At 33.4% G+C, this 23,219-nt stretch overlaps 2 protein-coding genes across 2 annotated transcripts; one reads left to right on the forward strand and one right to left on the reverse strand.

The window, feature by feature from the left end:
• Positions 1–3,407: 3,407 nt before the first annotated feature.
• On the reverse strand, positions 3,408–6,264 carry LOC106437906 (receptor-like protein 48). Its single transcript, XM_013878919.3, has one exon. It carries the CDS (start codon positions 6,154–6,156, stop codon positions 3,577–3,579), a length of 2,580 nt encoding a protein of 859 aa, XP_013734373.1. The 5' UTR covers positions 6,157–6,264; the 3' UTR covers positions 3,408–3,576.
• Positions 6,265–21,470: 15,206 nt separating this feature from the next.
• LOC106441833 (CBL-interacting serine/threonine-protein kinase 4-like) lies at positions 21,471–22,949 on the forward strand. The gene has a single exon (XM_048775780.1). The coding sequence runs from the start codon at positions 21,569–21,571 to the stop codon at positions 22,865–22,867; it is 1,299 nt and encodes a 432-aa protein (XP_048631737.1). The 5' UTR covers positions 21,471–21,568; the 3' UTR covers positions 22,868–22,949.
• Positions 22,950–23,219: the final 270 nt, after the last annotated feature.

Genomic DNA, 23,219 nt, shown 5'->3' on the forward strand with positions numbered 1-23,219 from the left:
TGGTGAGATAACTTCCTTAGCACACATAAGGCTTCTACAAGAACACAGAATCTTAAACGAAAGTGACCCACCCAGAATTGTTAGCTTCTTTGACTCTATGAACCATAAAAAAATATATAATCAAAATCTTGAGTTTTTTTAGCTTAATGTGGAGAGAAAGTGAGAGAGATGTTGTGTTTAGTTTATAAGAATGGAGAAAGAAGAAGTGTAAATCGATTTTGGGAGCATTAAGAGCTTCAAATTGGTTGTTCATGGTGGTTAAGGTATTGATGACAATGGCAATCTTGTAATTACTTGAAGATGATGAGGGTGTGAGAGTAAAAATGTCATTTTCGAAAAAAATAAATAAATAAAAATTAATGGCATTTTCGTTAATTATATGAACTTGTGGGGTGAATAGGACATAACTAATTTCAAAAAAAAAAGAGGTTAGTTTTGTGTTTGACTTTGAGTTGTAGGTCAATTTTGCAAAAAGCCTTTTTTCCCCTTGTTTTAAACTATAGTCCCAAAACTCCATCCCTTTAATTCTAAACCCAAAATTTTGGATTAGTTAATCCAAAGTTTAGGATTAGTTAACCTAGGAATGCAAGGTTATATTTACTCTTCAATAAAACATTTTTGATCATTTTTTTCTTAATGGCTCTTTTAGTGAAAATAAACTAAAAGTATCCTAAAAAAATCCCTCTTATATATTTACACCATCAAAATGCTTTTCAGCTAATAATGCTTGTAGTTGAAGTCGCACCAACAGATGAGTTGAAACACACACACCCAATTTAATATCAGAGATGTTCATAAATTTGTTAACGACTTTGATGATGTTCCTTTAAGTGCTAGAAGAGTGGACACGAATAAACGTCAACAGAATCAGAGATATTGCAAGACAACAAAAGCTCGGTTTTATTTAAACGATATACATAGTTAACTACTTTTTGAAAGTTCACAGAAAATCAAAACTGTGTGAATATTTGTAACTTCAAGAATACGTATTTTGTGTATTAGAAATAGCATAAACAATTTTATACAGACCTCTTTAATTTGATTAACTCAACGTCACACACAACTTGAGATAGATCAATTCTTAATCTATCCAAAATACAAGAGCAGGGCTGAACTCTCAAGTCACTCACCAATCTTTTAAGCAAATGCAGTGAAGACACAGTCGTTTTTTTTCTCCCTAAAAGCATACCCTAAACCTAACCCAAGGCTCAACATATATATATATCGATGTCTAACAAAATACTATGTTTATTAATATTGTGATAATACATAATCTTCTTGTTTGCCAGCCAAGCAAACTTCTAGCTAATGACAAGACGACACATCATTCTTTGATAATGATCATTCCTCATATGTAACACGAACATGAAGCTCCATGATATGTCATGCACAAAAAGCTCTTTTTCCTGAGCTTATATTCTCCTCCGTTTTATCTGAATATGAAAATCTAAGAAACCTACAAAGAAACACAAGAAGCCAAGCAGACACCACATACCAAGTCGCCCAGAGCTAATATATATATGCACAAATTTAAAACAAGTCTGGTTTCAAATAACCATCTGCAACAAAGCATTGTTCCTGGGCAATAGGATACAAACGTACGTTAAGAATAAGCTGAGATAGAGATATTGTACTCCTCATACACAGACTGATTATTTTGAGATTAGAGATGACCCGATCAATGTCATCTGCAAGGCACAGTGAGCTAGGGTCAGCCCATGATCTTCGACCAGCCTTGGTATCTCTTACCACTGGATTTGGAAGTCCAGTCGTATCGCTTGAGTTTGGTGGAACAATTCACTAGATCATAAGGACTTGCTAAATCATAATCGAAAAGATGATTTGCCTCTTCCGTCAGTCTTATGAGCCATTTTCATGATTTAGTCATACAATGACTTCCCAAAGTTGAACCTTTATTGCTGATGAAGCATGTAAAGGAATTTGAGATGCTCTTGATTCATTGCAGTGTAGCTGGTCGTAGGGATCTAATTTGAGCAGACGAGCTTGTAGAGCACTTGATTCGTCAAGGTTAAGAACTTGGATCTCATGTTCTCCAACGTTTTGACACGATTATCAGTGAGATATGCACACACTGGATCAATATTCTCGAGGCTCCATTCAACATCGTCGTCCAAGTCAGAGATGCAATACACGGAGTTGATCAAACTCGGAGAGAACTATACTAAGGAGCCTGTGACATACACATCGACCCCATCAGCTCTTTCCTCAGCATCCAAAATATTTGAAATGAACTTTCTTATCACGGTTGGGTAGAAAGGATCAGCATCGATCACAGTATAGCTCAATCCAGCCGCAACAATTACATCCTTAACATCTACAAGCTTCTCATCCATAAAAGGGAGACTGGGCTGAATGCGGTACTTACGGGTGACCTGTACCTTTCAACAGAAGTTTTGGTAGAGAACCGAGAGCGCTGAGAGGTTTGACTCTTGGTCGCAACAGATCCGGATTCTCACGAGGAGAGACTGGAAGGTTTGTCAAATTTTCTCGTGCCTAGGGCCTTACTGAGGAACGGATTGGAATCCTCAGCTGAGTCGTCTTCAGAAGAAGCAAGAGACTCGACTTTTGGTTCTGGAGATTTTGGTAGGACAGGCCTTTTTCCTTGTGGTGTCGTTTGAGAAAACCTGAGGTGGCACGATTTACGGCTTGGGCTGATTCTCCGGCGTTCATGGTGCGACTCGAGCGAGTGATTCGGCGGACAGGTTGCATGTTGCAATCGGAGACCTGAAAGGCTATTGAAATCCAGTGGTTTGGTGAAGATATCAGCTAGTTGTTTGTCTGAAGAAATATGTTAAACGACAACAAGTTTTTCCTCTACTGTCTGATACAAAAATACCTAGGAGATCGTTGTTATCTTTAGGTAACTTAGAACTTAGGTGGTTAGTCTTACGAACTATGACTAGATGATTTTCCACTTTGTTCTATTGCTCGTTACTGTTTTGAAAGATTTGAACTGATCTCTTGTACAACTCTTCATAGCTTAATCAATAAAACGCTTTGTGCAACTCTACTCATTTTTGTCATTTTCGTATTCATATGATAATCGAGAAACTTCAGTTCTCAGGAATAAACTGTGTAATTAAAAATTTTGATTGTGCGAGTTTTGACATCAACAAATAGATAAACGGAGAGAGAGGTATATAATGGATGGAAAATGAAACCATACTATGAGGTTTATATGGATATTTTGATAGATTGATTCGCGATGACTCAGTTTGTAAGATGGATCATCAGCTACATATATGTAGGTGTGGAAAGTGAGGGTAGCTCAGTGGTTGACGTTCTTGAACCCAGAGTTGGGTCGCAACAAGAATGGAGATGCATAGCATTACAATAGGCGTGTGTGTTCTCCCTACTTCAAGATTTCAAACACAAAAAAAGAAATATAGAGTAAAAGAGGAAATTAACTGCGCCAAAACACACAGATCATCACAACAAGAGTGGCAAAACAATACAACAAAAGATAATTTTTCACGCCATTACAATGGTAATTTAAAACGACATAGAGATGATTATTATAATATAGTAGATATCATTAGGAAAGGGATGCTTATGTTAAGAAAAATAGTGAAAGAATTTTTTGAACCATTCATGTCTGTATGAAGTCAGAATATGGCCGATAACGAATCCACAGAATACACCAGGTACATAGGCTATCCCTGCTGCAATCCAGCTCAATACTTGATCTTCTTCTTTATCTTTGTTTATTGTAGCTTCTTCTCCTCCACTGCAGGTCTTCGGAAGAGGAGCACCGCACAGCCCAGGATTATGTAGGAATGAAGAACTATCCTGGCTTTGAATTTGAGTGCCTTGTGGTATTGGACCTTCGAGGTTGTTGTAAGAGAAGTTCATCCAAGCCAGAAACGTAAGTTTCCCGAGCTCCGGTGGGAGTTTTCCGGATAATCTGTTTCTGGATAGATCCAGTGATTGGAGATTGGTCAAGTTCGACAGAGATGGTGGTATACTGCCTATGAAAGCGTTGTTTGACATGTTGAGCACAATCATCTCCTTGAGTAAACCGATGGATTTGGGGATTTCTCCTTGGAATCTGTTTCCTGAGACATCGATGCTTTTGTAGATATTGAAACTAGTACCAAGCAACTTCATCTCTAAACCTTTGTTAGCCAGGACCACCGACTTAAGATAGTTTGAGAAGCCAATTCCTATAAACCTTTTCTGCTTGTTATCTGGAGTGTATACACCAGATGACATTTCACTCCAACCAGAGAAGTAATCTGATGGCAAGGCTCCAGAGAAAAGATTTTTAGAAATGTCAAAGATTCGCAGCTTGGGGAAACTCATAGAACCCTCTGGAGAATATATTGGCCCATGGAACTCGTTCGAACGAAGGACAAGAAACTGTAAATCAGGTAATAATCTCAACCAAAAAGGAAACGTGTCATTGAACTTGTTTTCTTCAACGTTTAGAAACTCGAGGCCAGTGCAGTTCATCAGAGACTTGGGAAATTCTCCTGATAACTGGTTGTGACCAACGTCTAATGAAATCAAGCCGACGCTAACAGATTCCTCTGGAAATTCACCAGAGAGGCTGTTATTCTGAAGATGCAAGACGGTAAGCTTAGTATTGAACTTCTCAAAACACCGAGGTATAGAACCGCTGAAGTTGTTGTTGGATAAAACAAGTGTTTCAAGAGAATCCAGTTGGCAAATTGTCTTCAGAATCTCACCCGAAAACTGATTATCGGAGGCTGAAAGAAACGTTATTGATTTTGGTAACAAAGGAAATGGATTCTTGAAAGCGTTTGAACTTATATCAAGCAAATATATTTCCTTTTTTTGAAAAACACCCGCTGGTCCATCAAAACCAGTAAATGAATTCCGAGAAAAGTCTACATACTCCAGTCCTGGGAGACTCCATAACCACTCTGGTACTTGCCCTTTTATTTGATTCTGAGAAATATCCAAGTAAAACAAGCTGGTTTGCGTTCGTAGAAACTTTGGAAATTCGGAAATATTGCAGGAGGCTAGAGCCAATGATCCAATGGGTGAGACCATATGGAGAGTTGAACTAAACTTCACAGTATTTCGTGAAAGGCTTAGTAAGTAAAGTGACTCGAAATGCGAGAAGAGACTCATGTCGACAATACTTCTTGTATTAAGAGTGGAGATGTCAAGGGACGTGAGTGACTTGAGATGCAAGAAGATGCTGAAATCGACATCTCCCCTCAAAGTGTCCCAAAAAGAGAGGTCGAGAGAGGAGAGCTCGACTAGTTTTGATATAAATCCCGGGATAGGCCCACTGAGCTTGTTTCCACCAAGGCTTAAAATTTGAAGTTTAGATGGTGAAGAGATATTCCCAATCTCAAGGAGACTGTTGAAGTGATTCCTTTCCAAGTTAAGATAGGTCAACGAAGAGATCATGAAAAGAGACGACGGAACAGATCCAGAAAATGAATTTGAACCAACATTAAAGTACTCTAGTTTGGAGAAGGTACTCATGTTAGATGGGAGCATACCTTCGAGCTGGTTGGAAACAAGGTTGATCGCAGTGAGCTCGGTTAAATTGAGTAGCGCTTGATGAAAGTTCCCACTGAGCTTGCTCGATGCAATTAGCAACTTTGTTAGTTGTTTTAAGTTGCCGATCGAAACTGGTAGTTCACCGGTGAAACCATTACCATCAAGTTCAAGATGAGTAAGATCAGAAAGATTTCCGAGCGAAGAAGGAAGCTTTCCAAATAAATTGCATTCAGAAAGTCTCAAATCCTTCAAGTATTTGAGGTTGCCTATTGAATCTGGTAGAATACCGGAAAGATTATTGGAGCTGAGATTAAGGCTCTGAAGATACTGTAGTTTGAACAGACCACTACTAGATCTTAATGGGCCATTGAGAGAACTGCTCCAGAGATTTAAGTCAAGGACATTGCCCGTCTTAGGATCACAAGTGATACCATCCCAAGAACAGCAATCACTGTTGTTTCTCCACGTCTGTGTCTTCTCGTTAGCGGCCATCCCACTGAGATGGAACTCGCTCTTGAACTCCCAAAGAGCATCCCTCTGGTCTTGACGGCACAAGTGCTTTGGAGGAGAAGAAGCCCAAACAAGTATGGAGTGAGAAAGAGAAAATATTAAACACAAGATCCATACTATTATTTTCCTCGAACCACAAGAATGCATCGTGTGTTTTTTTGTTCTTTGTTTTTTTTTTTTTTTTTTTTTTTTTTTTTGGCTGTAAGGTGGAGAAAGATTAAAAGCTAGACTTATATAACCAAGTCTCCTGCGAAGACTTTTTGTAGAACCAAGTCTCCTGCGAAGACTTTTTGTAGAACCAAGTCTCCTCTGAAGAATTAATTGATGAATGGTCAACAGAAGTCTAAGAAAATGAATATTCAAGAGTGATTTGTCCTGTCATGGTATACAAAGGGACAAAGTCTGTTTTGTCCACGCCGTATGGTGTGTAGGTAAATCGCTGAAACGCTTTTTAACCAGAGACATATTTTTCTTTATCCCGCTTTTAACGTGTTACCGGTAGAGAGTCACAGTGAAATTGACGACGCCTCTACAAGGAACAAGTCTTTGCCATTGCTAAATTAACCTTTAATTAAAGAGAGGGAGCTTTATCATTGGATTTGGACCTAAAAAATCTGATTCATTGTTGTACTTATGACTTTTCTGAAATTGATGTGTTCTCACTTCTCAGAACCTGTTTTGGTCAATAAGCATTAAACTAAATTAGTAATTCTCTGTCTCGTACACAAACTCATACTATGTTTTTGTCGATAAGAATTAAACTTAGTAATTATCTCTCTGCCTCGTACACAAACTCATCTCTTTTAGTTTATAGATATCTTTCTTGTTTTAGGGACTTATAGATATCAAAACAAGCATTTTGCTCTTTTAAAACTTTTTCCTAAAAACATAAAATCTACTGAGTCAATTTCATATACATATGAATCACACACCAGGAAGCGAACACCACAACTCGATAAATCTCATTTGTAGAAATTTACCATATTCACATCAAGTTCAAAATAATCAGGATATTTAGACAACTTTTTCTTTTGAATTAAAAAAAAAAAGACCATTGTCCTCCCAGGAAATGTAGTCACAAAGATGGAGACACTAAGAGCACAAAAGATGCAATAAGGGACTTTGAAGAATGATCTCTTTCAACGATAGTGTGTGTCGACAACTGAGTACCTCAAGAATTTGGGTTTCTAACTTGTAACAAATGTCTATCTTCTCTCGAGAATGGCGTGCCATTTACACCAACTTCAACTCTCGTTTAAGGGAAGGTTTGTGTTTGAAAGGTGTTTCTCTTCGATTGCAGGGTACAGGAAGAGTAACGATGGCGGAAGTAGTGGAGGACTCCACAGAACAAGCGGTAGAGCTCTGATCAGTGACTCAACATGTCCATTTTCAACTTTGTTAGTATTACTTCACGTCTTACACTTAATCGTTCATCTTGCAGTATTCTATCAAATCAAATCATAAAACAAAATAAAATATCAAAAAATTTAATTAAATAAACATGAAAGAAAAACGCATTTAAATACAGTAACCGAGTCGAACAAAACCGAAAAAATCGTGATATCCCAAATACACTAAACCGGTCTATATATTCAACTATTCACCAACTCACATAAAAAAGGGAAGAAATGAGGGATGAGTAAAAAAGAGTCAATCAGCAAGATATGTGATGTCAAACACACAAACCACTAACTCACTTATAACACTTTGGCCACAAAAGTCCAACCCTAACATGAAGAAACATGGCTCCCAATATACAAAATAAAAATGGTTGAAATAATCAACAAAACAGAAGATTGTCATTAATTGCAACATGATAATTATTTTTTTTTAGATTTGAAGTCTCTCGAAACAAAGTTTTTAAAAGCATAAAATTTTCTAAAAATAAAAAATTTCTTAACATAGAATTATGAAGGAAAAAAACTTGCTAGAAGAGTCGTCGGAAACTTGCTGGAATCCGTACGGAAACCTGCCAAAAAACTCACCGAAAACTTGCTGGAAAAATTTACTGGTGGCTGGTCGTCGTTTAACAACAAAAACGAGCCTCATTAGGCTTGGGAGTTTTACCCGATACACGTACCCGATCCGAAAAACCCAAACTGAAATCCGAACTGAAGTAGCAAATACCCGAACGGGTATTGAATTAGAAGAGATTGGATATCCGAATCTGAATGGGTAATATCTGAACCCGAATGGATATCTGAAGATAATCGAACATATGTATACTTAACCCTACATATTTAGTTTACTTCTCTTATTTTACTAAAAATATTTATACTGATATTGCACATGGTTGTTGGACCCAATAATCATTAAAGAAAAAACGAGCCGACGGTCCAAGTCCATTAGCATTCGACTTCAAACAGACTCGATTTGTGGCAAGTTACAGACAATGAAGCCCATCAATTTGACCTAAGAGAGGCCCAGTCGAAGTCAGCCTTTTAACGACAGGCTGAGAAGGTCAACATGAGGGGAGAGAAATCCCAAAGATCTAGAGGTCGTTGAAGAGAAATACGGAGAGGACGCAGCTATAAGAGGAAAGAAGACTGAAGTGGAGAGGCACGTTAAACCCTAGAGATACCTAACCATATTCATCGACTTCGGTCTTAAGTTCTAGTATTCTATTTCGTAGTCGATCTCAGTTGTATTTCGATCTCGTTTCCATTATTGTATTCAACCATATTTACTCAATAAAATTCATCTTTGTCAACCGGAATCTGATTACATCGCTGTGTTCTAAAGATATCGTTGTCCTCATCCTATTTCTTCCATAATTTTACATCTCAAACACTACCAAATACTTAGTGTGAGTTTTAAGATCCACAATGGCTCAAGATCAGATAATTTAATATATAATTACAGACAAAGTGATTTGCTACCCACTTAAAATACATGTCAAGATCTTGCTTCGTACATTAACAAAAGTTGCATACAAATTTTCATAATAACAACCGGATTGGTGCTTTCTATTTTTTTATCTCTAAACTTATTTATCCTTCAATCTATTAAAAATTAGAAAATCAGTTAAGCCAATGGTATATTTTTAAATACAAGAAATTGAGCAAAGAAGAATTTGATTTTTTTTTTAAAAAATCTTAATATTCAAACCCAACCCGAAATAACCAAACCCAAACTAAATTGACCCGAAATGTAGAAATACCAAACATGTTTTATACCCCCTATATTGAAATACCTAAAAATCCGAAATAGCTGATCTAATCCGAACGCCCATCCCTTAGGCCTCATGAGAAGAGTTGTCTTGTCTTGATGAGTAAAAAAGAAGGGGTGAAGCTCTTTTATACAAAGGAGGGGGAGTGAGTTTTATAAGTTTCGATGTGGAACAAAATAAATGGCAGGTTTGGACTTAAATTTTAAATAAAATAATAGGCATTTGGGTCACAGTGGTTACAATCTACCTCACTAAACTAGAATTCTCTCTGAATCCAAGCAGAACCCGGAAAGAAATTCAACAGTCATCTAAGAAACGCAGGAGGAACGTATAAAATGAGACTAGAAAAAACTATGGGCTAAGAAGCAATAGAAAGCAATTAGTAACTTAGACACGGAAAGCAACAAGAAAACTATTTTCCGAAAGTCTTCTTGAACTCTCTTTTGGAACGATAGATTAAAAAAAAAATATTAGAAGAGAACTTAATAACTAGTAGAATATATATTGATCTTCTCATGCGAAAAAAGAATGTCATGGGCCGATTAAACTTGTGAAAGTCACACTTCACAGTTCACACTCCCCATATTCCAAGTCACACTTAGAAACTTTGCCTCTTCCAAGTCTTTCACATTAATGAAGGCTCTCTTACTGTGCATCAAAATTACATCTTCTGCGTCTCTCACTATCCAGCTAGCCGCTCGCCAATTATTTTTATTAGACCATAAAAAACTAGTATTGCATTTCAGCCACGGTAAGGTGGAGGATTCCAATTGTGGTTTGATTCTCCAAAATGGTCTTGAACATTTGACTAAGGAACCATTCAGTGACCTCTCTTCTTATTTTTTCAACTGTTTCCAAAGATGAGAACTTCTTTCAAAGATGAAACAATTCATGCTATACCAATTCCTCCATAAAATATGAGGAAAGCAATATACAACTCAATATGAAAACTTTTTTCTTCTCAAACAAACGAGATGTTGAAAATTTTAGAGAACCGATCCCTCACATAACTTATATTAGAATAAGAAAGACTAAAGCAGACCAAACATGTCTAAGAAAAGTGCAAGATAATTAGACACGGTTAAAGATTCACCTTAAGGAAACCACAATTTTTTTCGATATGTTGTCCACAGCTTTATACCTCTTGGAACCAACTTGTCTGCTAACCAGCATAGCTCTAGTTAGCATTTCTCGATATTTTTTTGGATCTATTTGAACTTGCCAAAAGTATTTTTTAAGTTGTTGATGAACGGTAAGTTGGTAACCAGGAGGCTTCTTGAATTAATTCCCACTTTGTTGATTTGGAAGGCTTACTAATAACTTGACTTAACACAAATCTCCACTTTCATTGTATCTATGAACAGAAATCCTTTTGATCAACTACCGGATGGTAAGCCAAAATGCAGTTTACATCATCCTGAAAGAACAAGTCCTCCAACTTCCTTTTGTTCCAACCTTATTCTCCACACCAGTCAAGTCTTTTAGCACAAGATTAATATAAAAGATATCTCTCAAAAAGAGGTACAGTTTTCTTCAGCTTTAATTGAAGGGTCAATCCACACTTGGACTAACCATCCCATACTCGTTGTTAAAATAAAATCCCATAACCAACAACTCATTTCCCTGTAAAATATTTCTCTACACAAAGTATGGCCGGGAACATAGTACCAAGCTTAACATGTCACCATCAGGGAAATACCTACTTTTTATCTCTCGAGCTAACAAACACAAAGGGACTTACAGAATTTTCCAAGCTTGTTTAGCTAACAAAGCTTGACTATAAAAATTGCCAACTCTTTTGCCCGACAGAACTTTTCCAGACAAGTCCAATGTATTTTCCTGTCATGTTCAACACCGATCAGCAAGAAATTTCATTCATCAAGTTAACACAAGTTGTCTTTTGGAATTTGTAAAAAACATTGCATTCACTAAACCGCTTTAAACAAGCAGATCCTCTTTTCTCCTTGATACAAAGTACATGCATATACCAAGACCCGGCTATGAGATTTTGGAGGCCATAAAAATTTAGTAAAAACTTTGATAAAAAATTTATACAATTTGGAGTTTCTGCCTATCTATACTATTAAAGCAGGATCCTATTGTCATAATTACCTTAGGGGCATGTTTCTTTCACTAACATTGCATGTTTCATTAAGGACAATTAAGTAATATTAATAACAAATCTATATTGGGTCATTATTTTTGGATCCAGCCCAAATCAAATCTCTCTTGGGCCATTTGGGCCTATTAAAAAATCAGATTCAATTCTCACTTTTTTTTTCCTTTGGGCCATTGAGTCCAAGTTAAAATATTTTTTTTTTCAACTATTCTTAATTATTATTTTTTTCTTTTCTTAATATAATTTAAGCATTCATAAAAATAATTGATTTTTTTATTGAAAAGTATAAATCTTTATTAAAAGTATATAATTTTTTAATTAAAATATTAACCACATAGTAAAATTAATTTATCAGAGTTATACCAACTTAATTCATTAAAAAAATAAAATTTAATTTTTTAAACATAAATAGTCATTTAAAATGAAATACGATAAATAAAGATAAAATTTTTAAGTCTTTTATAAAATAAAACACAAATATATAAAAATGTGACATTTACTAAATATTTATCAATTGAAAAAAAAAACAAAAATAAACCCGCGCTTTGAAAGCGCGGATCAAAATCTAGTTTATATATTATTTTCTAAAAATTTGGAGATCGAAAACATTGTTTCTGCTGTACCCATGTATTGTTTCATTGAGCCTGTACCCATTTAAGTCATGAATATACCAACCTGACAGTATGGGCTTCAGATGATCTTTCATGTAACTAGCATTTTTATTTATATGGAATATCTCAAGTAAGTTTCGTTGGTCTCAAAAGTTAAGAATCGTAATTGTACTATAATTGGTTTGATTTATATTAATTATTTCAATGACATGTGAAACAATCATATATGCCATTTACATAAAGGAATAATATATTCAAGACTAACTAATATTCAACTAAGACAAATGATTATATTGCATCTTACCAATTAAATTAAAGCCTAACTTTTAGCGATGATGTCCAGATGTCCATGAACAGCCTCGCCTAACTTGTCTACGAAATTATAGTCACAAATTATTATAGTAATTTCATTTATTAAACATTATAAGTCCAACATTCCATTTGGTGCCTTACATTTCACCTTCTCCACCTATATGATTTGAGATTGGACAACACACACCAATAAACCATACAACAACATTGTATTGGTAGGAAACATATATATAAACACGCTCTTAAACTTAATGTAATCATATGATCCACCTAATTCATAATATCAAGTTCATTATACAGATTAAAAATCATCCCAACGAGGTTTATACTGATATTATTTGTCTCATATATAATTTCGACTCGAACTTAAACTTTTATGTGTGTGCTTATAAATTCATTATACGTAATCCTTCATGTCCTTTTCAAATGTTGGCTCCCGTTAGAAATTTAAATATATATTTTTTGTTTCCACTATAAATATAATATAATTTTTGAGATATTTTGACTATATCAAAAGATTCCAAATATGAATGAGAAAAAGTTTCCCACGTTAAACCAGCTCTTTAAATATGGACTTATACTGGTGCGGTTTAAGACGAATATGCCAAAGTCGAGTGGGAGAAAACACTCGACAGAACAATTAAAACGTCAATTTGCATGCCTTCTTTATTTGCCTACTGTTTATTTCCCGTTACTTTGATTCTTTAATACAGTAGGGCCCGGTACATTAAGTGGCATGGTTAAATGAGAGCCGTTGATCTGCCTCTCGACAATCCTGACGGTTGCTGGAGACGGTCTCTCTCATGTTGGTTAGTTGGTATTGGAAGCCCGGAGACGGCTCACGAGGGAAGAGAGGGAGCCTCCATCAAATGACGTAAATACAATAAAGGTGTTTTATTGTTTAAATTTTATTAGTTTCTTTCGTGTGTAAAGACAAAATTTATATGGAAGAAGAGTTTTTTAAGATTAATTAACCGTCAGGTGGAAAATCTTGACTGCGAACCACTACGAGACTACAAAAAGAGAATATTTGTAAGAGGGTCCCGCTGATGTGGACCGTTTCATTAAAATAAAACTATTAACTCTTGACTCCAAGTGACCAATAGAATCTTTCGAATTTTTTTTTGGTAAAAATCTTACGAATTTGTTTTCCATATAAATCATGATAATAGTTAAATGGAAATTGGTGGTGTCGAGATATTTTATGAATTTTGAATTATTACACATAGGAATAATAGGTGTTCCACGATGTATTCTTTTCTTTTTGTATACGTGCTACTACAATGTATTCTTAGAAAAGCAGTATTGTTTATAAAGTTAAAGTAGTGATAAGGCCAGTTACTTTTAAAAGGTGAATTTGCGACTAAAAAGAGAAGATATTTTTGTGATTTCCTTGTGAGTTATTCTTTCATTGTCAACTTTTGAGTATTGGCTACTGAGGTTTTACGAAAAATCTTCACGCACTAACATGTTTTCGAAAATAACTGTTGAAGTTCATGGGGGTATGTAAAAGTAAAACTAGATGTCTAGACATTGATAATAGATGGATTTGAATTTTTTTTTGGACACGATCACTAATTTTCTATAACACAAACAAGACCGGTTCTCTCGTGGAACTCCTATTACTTCAGTGACTTAACTAAAAATTCATTAATGCTTATATACCAAGATGTCTAGATTTTGATTCTCAGAAAAAAAAACAGAATTATACAAACTACAGTATGGACATAAGGAATATCATTATGCCTGGATCTTGTAGAGCAGCTCATCTTCGTAAGAAATGTAAAATTGTTTGGTATATAATCATTTTAAAGTCTTGAACATCAGTTGCACTTAGCAAGATTATGTTTGAACTATTTACCACTAACCTAAAGTGGTATTTGGCAAATTGTGACTGAAATTTATTAATCAATACGTTGGCAAGACTGCTTTGACTTGGCCTAAGGACCGGTTCTGAATACAAACTACATCGTTTTTTGACAGAGAAATATAATTAAACTATATAAAGATCACTAATTTTCTATCATATAACACTATACCGTTTTGACAGGGGAAATGATCGAACTATATACTTTAATAACTATGTACAATACAGTTCTGTGAAAATATTCATTCACGTGGGAATTAGCCAAAAAAGTATTAAAGAACTACTATTATGATACTGTATTTCAGTGTCGTCATGACTCATAGCATAAAATATACATGAAACAATAATGTGAGCAAAGAAAACCGTTAACAATAAAATATTAACAATGTAAGCAAAAAATGTATATGGTCCTGAATAATTTTTTTTTAAATTGTTTTACATCTTCTAATAATTTGTATATTCCCTTTATTTCATACTAATGTTACTGCCCATGCTTTGCATGGGTTAATTTTACTGTCTATAATTATAAATTAATCATGTTATACTTTTCACGTGGGAATTAGCCAAAAAAGTATTAAAGAACTACTATTATGATACTGTATTTCAGTGTCGTCATGACTCATAGCATAAAATATACATGAAACAATAATGTGAGCAAAGAAAACTGTTAACAATAAAATATTAACAATGTAAGCAAAAAATGTATATGGTCCTGAATAATTTTTTTTTAAATTGTTTTACATCTTCTAATAATTTGTATATTCCCTTTATTTCATACTAATGTTACTGCCCATGCTTTGCATGGGTTAATTTTACTGTCTATAAATTAATCATGTTATACTTTTCAGTAAGGATAATTTTTTCTTTTGTCAAATATTGTATGAATCTAAATAGCAGTGTCTCAAATTTCAAATTTTTAAAGAGGAGGGGAAGTGGGTAAACTAATGATATGCATTATTATCCAAAATATAGTTAAATATTTGCTTAAAAATGTTGATCCATTAGTGTATCTAATAGATTTATATACTGTTTTATTATTTGACATTTTAAATTTAGGATTTTGTTGGCATATAACGTTTCATTACCTAACATCTTTTTAAGAAAAGCTTGTACTTAAGCAAGATTAAACCACACTACTTATTTTATAGTTTCTTATATAAATTCAGCTTGTTATTAAAATGAAAACTGTTTTTTTTTTGTTCAAAAAAATGGAAACTGTTTTCTTTAATTGTTATTGAAGGTTTTTTATTTTTTTTTTGGGGGGGGGGGGGGGGGGGGGGGGGGGAATCAGTTGCTTATCTTAAATATTAATTATTTTCTGTTTTAGATAGTTGTTAAAACTACGTAGGAAAAATAGTAAAAAAAATTAAAATTAATTGCAGAAAAATTATTACAAACTAAAATTTATTTTGAGATAATTTCCAAAAAACAAATCTACAACATTAAGATTTAAGGCCACAATCTATACTATTATTTATAAAGTGATTTAGCTTATTTGTCATTATTTCCATGATTTTAGGTAATTTTGCTTATTTATCAAGTTTTAATTAGGTTTAAGGTGAGTCATTAATTTATTTTGTCATGTTTTCCATGATTTTAGTCATTTCTGCTTATTTGTCATGTTTTTATTATGTTTTAGCTTAATCATTAATTTATTAATAATTTTTAGCTGAATCACTAATTTATTAATTTAAACAATTTTCGTAATGAATTTTATATATAATTAAAAACGAATTTTGATTTAATAATATTTAAATCTATATGTTATATTCAAATTCTTATTTTCTTATTTGTCTTATTTTATTAGGTTTTAAGCTTTTATGTAGGTCATTGATTTATTATTAGTTTTTAACTGAGTATTTATTAATTTTCACAAAACTCGTAATAAATTTTATATATAATAAAACATGAATTTTATTTTAATAATATTAAATTTATATGTTATATTATAAAATTAATTATAAACTAATATAATAAAATTGTGAAAATATTAGTCAAACAAAAATATTTATATCAAGATATTTTCTAAACTATTTCTAATATATGAATGTTTTAAAACTTTTAACACAATATTAAGTACAAAATTTGATGAACGGTTTTTTGACATATATAAATAATTTGATCTTTGATTTAACTATTTAAAATCATAAATAATAACTTAACTTGTGACTGAATTCAAAACAATTTTTCTTGCTTTTACTTTAAACCAGTTTTATCCGTGAAACACTATAGCTTCAATTGGTGACTACTAGAATAATGAAAAAATGAACAAAATAAAAAATAAAATTTTATTTGAGGAAATGAAGAAAATAAAAAAGAATAAGAATTTTTGTTCAATTTGTTCCTTATCAAAATTGCATAGGAAAATTGTTTCTTATAAATTCATTCCTCCATGAGAAATTTAGAAAAAAAGTGAGATTTACTTTTCAATAATTTGACTAAAATTTTAACATAACTGGTATAAATTTTGAGGAACAAAGACTTCACCATAACTTTTTTCTTCGACATGTTCACCAATTAGAGTTCTATTATGCCAATTTTTGAATTAATAATACATAAAATAATAAGTATTCGTAAGATGATTATGCCCGCATGTGCGGACAAAACACCTAGTTACTTTTATAAACGCTGAAAAGTAAAAAAAAAATATTGTTTACCTGAAATTCTGATTGGTCAAATCTTTTGCAACTCTATTTAATTCTCTATAAAATCCATTCGTCTTCAACTTCCACCAACTTAACTCTAGAACATATTTCATCCACACTTTTTTTTTTTTTTAATTTCATCCAAACTTGTCTTTGATTACTTAGATCTTCTTATTCTTTTAGATCTGACTTCTCATACATGTCTGTAGCAAACTGAAATAATAAAAAAAAAAACTGAACAATACAAAGATTGATGCTTGATTTTCTGTTTACCAAATTTTGCAGAATAGTTTTATATGAACTCGTTATGCAACCACCATGCATGTTTACCTGTTAATTCTGGAAGTTATGGTTTTTATGGCTCGTAAAGCGGTTGAAAGCATCAATTGGATTGTGGCTCGAAAACAACAAAATTGAACACTTCGGAAGAACGGTTTTAGTGAAGCTTGAAAAGAAATTTGTTGATGATGTTTTAACATCCTGAGTTGTGATATATGAAAAAGCTTAAGAGAATTGATTTGGCTATCTATGTCACCAAAGTTGACTTACCTTTTCTGTCACAAATCCGTTTAGAACTTCAGAGTTAAGCATGCTTGAGCTGAAGTATTGGAAGGATAGGTGACCTATCGGGGAAGTGATCCGCGATAACGTACGAGTGAGGCCAAAGCATGGAAAAATGTCGGATGGTGATTGCAGGGTAAGTAAACAATGATTCTAAGCCTTGGAAAATTAACGAACCGACTGTCAGATGGGATGAGACCCATTGGCCGAGAGAACGGGCGTGGGTGGCCAATTAGCCGTGGGCGGGTCGGGGCATTATAGATGTTTGTGTGAAACGAAGAGCGCTTTGTAAATATGTGCTGATGAAATGATTTTAAAGTTCACTTGAATTAGATGTAAGCAGTTCACATGAAAATGTGGCGATCGTGGCTTTGATTAAGGAAAGGTTTAAACAGATACATTTTAACTTTTTTTGTTCTCTTTTTTTTTTCAACTAATTCTAAGCACAAACCGTAGACACAAAATTTAAATTACTTCAAAAAGAATTTAAATTATATAAAAGAGAAATTCAGTGAGATCAGACTTTTTCATTTCATTTTATTTTATTTAAAAACAAATTCCATGTGTTGATATTTGATTTGTCATGCGACTTGTGCTTTAGTATATAAAGGATTAAGTGTCATTTTAACATTTTTTCTTGTTACAAAAAAATATCACTTTACAATTTTAATACAAATTATAGTTACTTTCAGCTGAAAATTAATTGAAAACTACATTTTTTCATAAATAATTTTATTTATCTCAATTATTGGTTAGAAGTGTATAATTAATAACAACTTATATATATTTCTGTCAGTTTCTTAATCTATGTGAAAAATGTCAAAATGACACTTATTTAGAAACGGATAGTATATTATATTTTCTTAATAAAAGAAAAAAAGGAAAAGTATCTCATTTTAATATATGTTAATACATCATTAGAAGTTGTCATGTACAAATTTGACATACTTTCTGAATGCTATTTATATGCATGGTGTCTATTTATATGCATGGTGTTAACAATCTAACACCTATTAGTTCAAGGATGTTCTCATATTATACATATATTTTGTGAAGTTTTTAATGAGTTATTTATTCCATATATGTGATAACGTGGTGGCATATTGTTCGTCTGGTTAGCAATTATTTTTTCTTTTATAGTCCAATGACAAACTTCCTCTCGTCATAAGAAAATGACTTCCCCTAATATCAGAAGATTTGACGTATTGCACTACAATTACAATACAAGAAACACTGCAAACCACCTTATACATACCATTTCACAACTAAATTTAGTATGTGCGTAGAACAACGCATATTTATGAACACACCACCTAGTACAAATGTATCATTATCTTTTGTTTCCAAATATGATCTTAATCTTCATAAGAATAAGGGTTGTTCGTAGCATTATCAATTGCTATGGTTAAGATCTTTCTATCTTTGGATATTTTTGAAGGTGTTTTCCTTTTGTATGAGTAGATCTGGAGTATCTTCAATCCATTTCAAAATCATTCAGTGGATTAGGTTTCTTTGGTGACATGTGGATATATGTTGCTCTTCGTCATCTTCTTCTCGCTTGAAGAAAGTGATTGGGATTGAATGTTTTGAGATATGAAGGTCTTCAAGGTTATTTTGTTGATGGGCTAGTCACCTCCAATCTTTAAGCGGACTCTATCCTTATTGCTCATTTCTGATCCGATTGTGATCGGCTTAGGATTGAGGTTTCGTCGATCCTCCATCTCTTCTCCTTCAAAGCTCTAGATCCGGTTTGGTATTTTTCCTCTTTGGAAGATGAGGTAGGGAGTCGCATGTTATGTGGCATCCTGGAGGTCCTTCACCTCAAAGGTTTTTCTCTATTATCTTCTTTAGATCCATCACTTATTTCTTCTGATATTTTGTAACCGGTTCACGCTTGGAGATGTGTGAGTTTTATTTTGATCTCAAGTCCATATAGCTGTGGGATCTACTTTTCATTGATTTGGCTTAAATCTTATCGTTGTTTCTGTTTGAAGCTATCCTAATGGATCAGCATCTATTTTCCCCGGACATTTATTTTGTCTAACATTCTATTTATTCAATATATTCTATCAAACACATTAACACAAAGTTGATAAGATACGTCGCATCAAAAAGCCAAAACAAGCTCTTGAAAAACACATTTAAACAATTTGAAAATATGATAGAACATATATGACTTCAAGAAAAATCAGTGATGAAGTTCACACCAAAATTAGGTTGGTTTTTTTCAATACACTGATACAAGAATGATTTTCTCTGTATGTCTCTGAAGTTTCTTCTTATCTACATGTTTAAATATGGTGTCCGGTGTGAATATAAAATTAAACTATAATATATATGAATATTTAATATAGTAAAATTTTAAAATACTATTTATACTTTAACGATATATTTTATTCTATAGAAATGATATAGAATATAATAAAGGATTTTTATTTAAACATAATATATATATTTTTGAGAAAGATATGTTTTAAATAGTAATATATGGTGTATGTGAAAAAATCTAAATATATTATTGTGCACGATTATTTGTTTACCACTATTATGGTAAAAGGTTTGAAAAAAATAATTGACATGGGATTGAACAAGCTTATTAAACATAATATAAACAAATAAAAAGAGAGAGGAGAGATTCTGATTCCAAAATATACAGAGGCATATTAGTCTAAAATATCATTAATATGTAATATATTATAACATTTTTGTTGATATGTGTATTGAGTGAATTTTAGTTTTCAAAAGATTATTTCAGGCATCTATTCTATTAAAACAGCAGTGTGACCCATTGATAAAAGTTAGATCCAACAATTAATGGCAACAATACATGCATCCATCATTTTCGAACATAACCACCCCTTTATGTAATTTTTCAACCTAACCACTATTCCTTATTAGCTTTAGTTTTTATCCTTCACACGCCTATCAAACTTAAGTAACCCCCACGTCATAATCACAGCCACAATATAGGGAAACTCTATTTATATCTAATTTCTTTTCTTTTAACATTTTTTTTCCTACTTATCGGGACCATTATCTACTATCAGTTAAATGAGCAACTAATATATTTTCTGGACTTTACCACCATATTATCAATAGCTAATAATATGTACGTAACCTTAATACCATATAGTTAATAATCGATTGTATCTTAATAATATGGAGCATATCTATTTTTTTAGTTATTTATCCAATAAAACAAGAACATTCCAGGAATCAAATCAATTATTCTAAAATTAATTTCGAAATTTGGTCATCTAACTCCTTAATCCCGTAAAATATGCTCTCATATTTTTTAACAATTTTTTAAACTAAAAATTTTTCCTTCCCCACAATCGTTTCTATCGCCGTCCTCTTATTTATTTTAATTATAAATAATTAAAATTATGAATTAAAATTACTAAGAATATGAAATATATAATATATATATATATATAATTTAAAATGTGGAGACAAATAAGAAAAAAAAATAAAATTATTAAAACATAAAGAATAAGTAAATTTCCTAAAATTATGAAAAATAAGACAAATAAACAATAAACAATTACAAATAATCAAAATTACCTAAAATTATGGAGAAGATGGTAACTAAGCAAAACCACTTCTCAGATAATAGTATAGATTACTAAACAAAACTATATAAAGGGTTTGTTATGTTTTAAAAAAATACTTTTTGAAAATTAAGTACCATATTGATGTGTAAAAAGGCTATGGTGTATAGTTTAACAATATAATAAATTTAATACAACTCTTTTTTTGTTGTCAGCGAATTTAATACAATTATCAAAATACTTTACTAATCATTTAAAAAAAACGCAAATATGATCAAAGATAAAAACACAAATATGATTACAAAAAAATACATATTTGGTACAAAAAAATACACAATTGTATACTTATGAAACTTGATTTATCTAATATATTTACAAAAATTATATGTTCTATTAAATTTATATCATACAAAAATATAATTATACAAACACACAAACATATAAATTATATTAGGTAAAAAGTTTTAAAACAAAAAAAATTACCCGCCCTCTTGAGGGCGGGTCAATATCTAGTTTTCCCTTAAAATAGTCAAAAAATTATTATTGTAACAACAAAACGTTTTAACCTCTTCAACAATATGCAGTCAATGGGAAATTCTGTCTTTCCTTATAAAAGCAGAAAACACAGTCACCATAATCTAACATCCCTCAAACCTCTACAACAAAAAAAAAAAAAAAAAATCTCACGCTCCCTCCCTCCCTCCCTCCGCCACCATCACCAGCTATGGGCTTTCCATCTCCACCATCACCAGAAAAAGCCCCAGGGACCATTCTGCTCGGTAAATACGAACTCGGTCGCCGATTAGGCAGTGGTAGCTTTGCCAAAGTCCATGTGGCTCGTTCCATCGTTGCCGGCGAACTCGTGGCCGTTAAAATCATCGACAAGAAAAAAACAGTTGATGCCGGTATGGAACCGAGGATTATCCGCGAGATCGAAGCCATGCGCCGCCTCCACAACCACCCCAACGTCCTCAAAATCCACGAAGTCATGGCCACCAAAACCAAAATCTATCTCGTCATGGAACTCGCCGCCGGTGGAGAGCTTTTCACCCGAATCCGCCGTTCCGGCCGCCTTCAAGAATCTGCCGCGCGTAGCTACTTCCAGCAGCTAGCCTCCGCGCTAACCTTCTGCCACAGAGAAGGAATCGCTCACCGCGACGTGAAGCCGCAGAATCTCCTCCTCGATAAGCAAGGAAACCTCAAGGTCTCCGACTTCGGTTTATCGGCTCTCCCGGAGCACCGTAGCAGCACCGGATTGCTCAAAACATCGTGCGGCACACCGGCTTACACAGCTCCGGAGGTGATCGCTCAGAAATCGTACGACGGAGCTAAGGCGGATTCGTGGTCGTGCGGTGTCTTCCTCTTTGTACTTCTCGCAGGTTACGTTCCTTTTGAGGACTCAAACGTTGTGACCATGTACCGTAAGATCCAACGGAGAGATTACAAGTTCCCAAACGGGATCTCGAAACAGGCTCGATCCATCATCTACAAGTTGCTCGATCCGAATCCGGAAACGAGGATGAGTATCGAAGCTGTAACTGAAACCAAATGGTTCAAGAAATCCCTAGAAACCTCCGAGTTTAAATCCAGTGTCTTGGAATCGGATGATCGATTGGGTAAACTGAGAAGTGATACGATCACAGCGTTCGATTTGATCTCGTTATCTGCGGGATTGGATCTATCGGGGCTGTTTGAGAGGAGGAAGAGGAAGGAGACGAGGTTTACGGCGACGGTTACGGCGGAAGGAGTTGTGGAGAAGGCGAAGACGATAGGGGAAAAGTTGGGGTATAGAGTGGAGAAGAAGAAGGAGGCGATGGCTTTGGGGTTGGGAAAAGGAAGAACGACGGTGATGGTTGAGGCGGTGGAGCTGGTGGAAGGTTTGGTTGTGGCGGAGGTGAAGGTGGTGGAAGGTGAAGAGGAGGAGGAGGAATCTTATTGGTCGGAGCTTATTGTAGAGTTTGAGGAGATTGTGCTTTCATGGCACAGTGACGTATCTGTTAAAGTTGAAAGTGACTTAGCTTAACTTTGAAGATTCAATTTTGTAAAAGAAATTTGGGTATGTAAAATATTACAGATTAGTTCATTTTAGAGTTATCAAACCCTCATATTTTAAGATTTTTAGTTCTCTATTCAAATTTTCAAATTCGAAGATTTACTAGTCAAAACTTCAAAACACTATTTAATTTTTATTTTAGTCTTAACAATTATGTAACTTACATATAATTTTACTAATATTGATTTTATATCACTTTAATCTTTATAGTTATATTTCACTTAAATATTCAAATATATATATATATATATACATATTATTAGTACATTAATTATATAATTATGTTAAAACTAAGTCAAAATTATTAATATAAAATAACATT

This window comes from Brassica napus, chromosome A1, assembly GCF_020379485.1.
Source record: "Brassica napus cultivar Da-Ae chromosome A1, Da-Ae, whole genome shotgun sequence".
NCBI classification, from domain to species: domain Eukaryota; kingdom Viridiplantae; phylum Streptophyta; class Magnoliopsida; order Brassicales; family Brassicaceae; genus Brassica; species Brassica napus.

Bases quoted from the DNA above. Each gene is read 5' to 3' on its own strand.
- LOC106437906 (XM_013878919.3), bottom strand. From the start codon at position 6,156: ATGCATTCTTGTGGTTCGAGGAAAATAATAGTATGGATCTTGTGTTTA.
- LOC106441833 (XM_048775780.1), top strand. From the start codon at position 21,569: ATGGGCTTTCCATCTCCACCATCACCAGAAAAAGCCCCAGGGACCATT.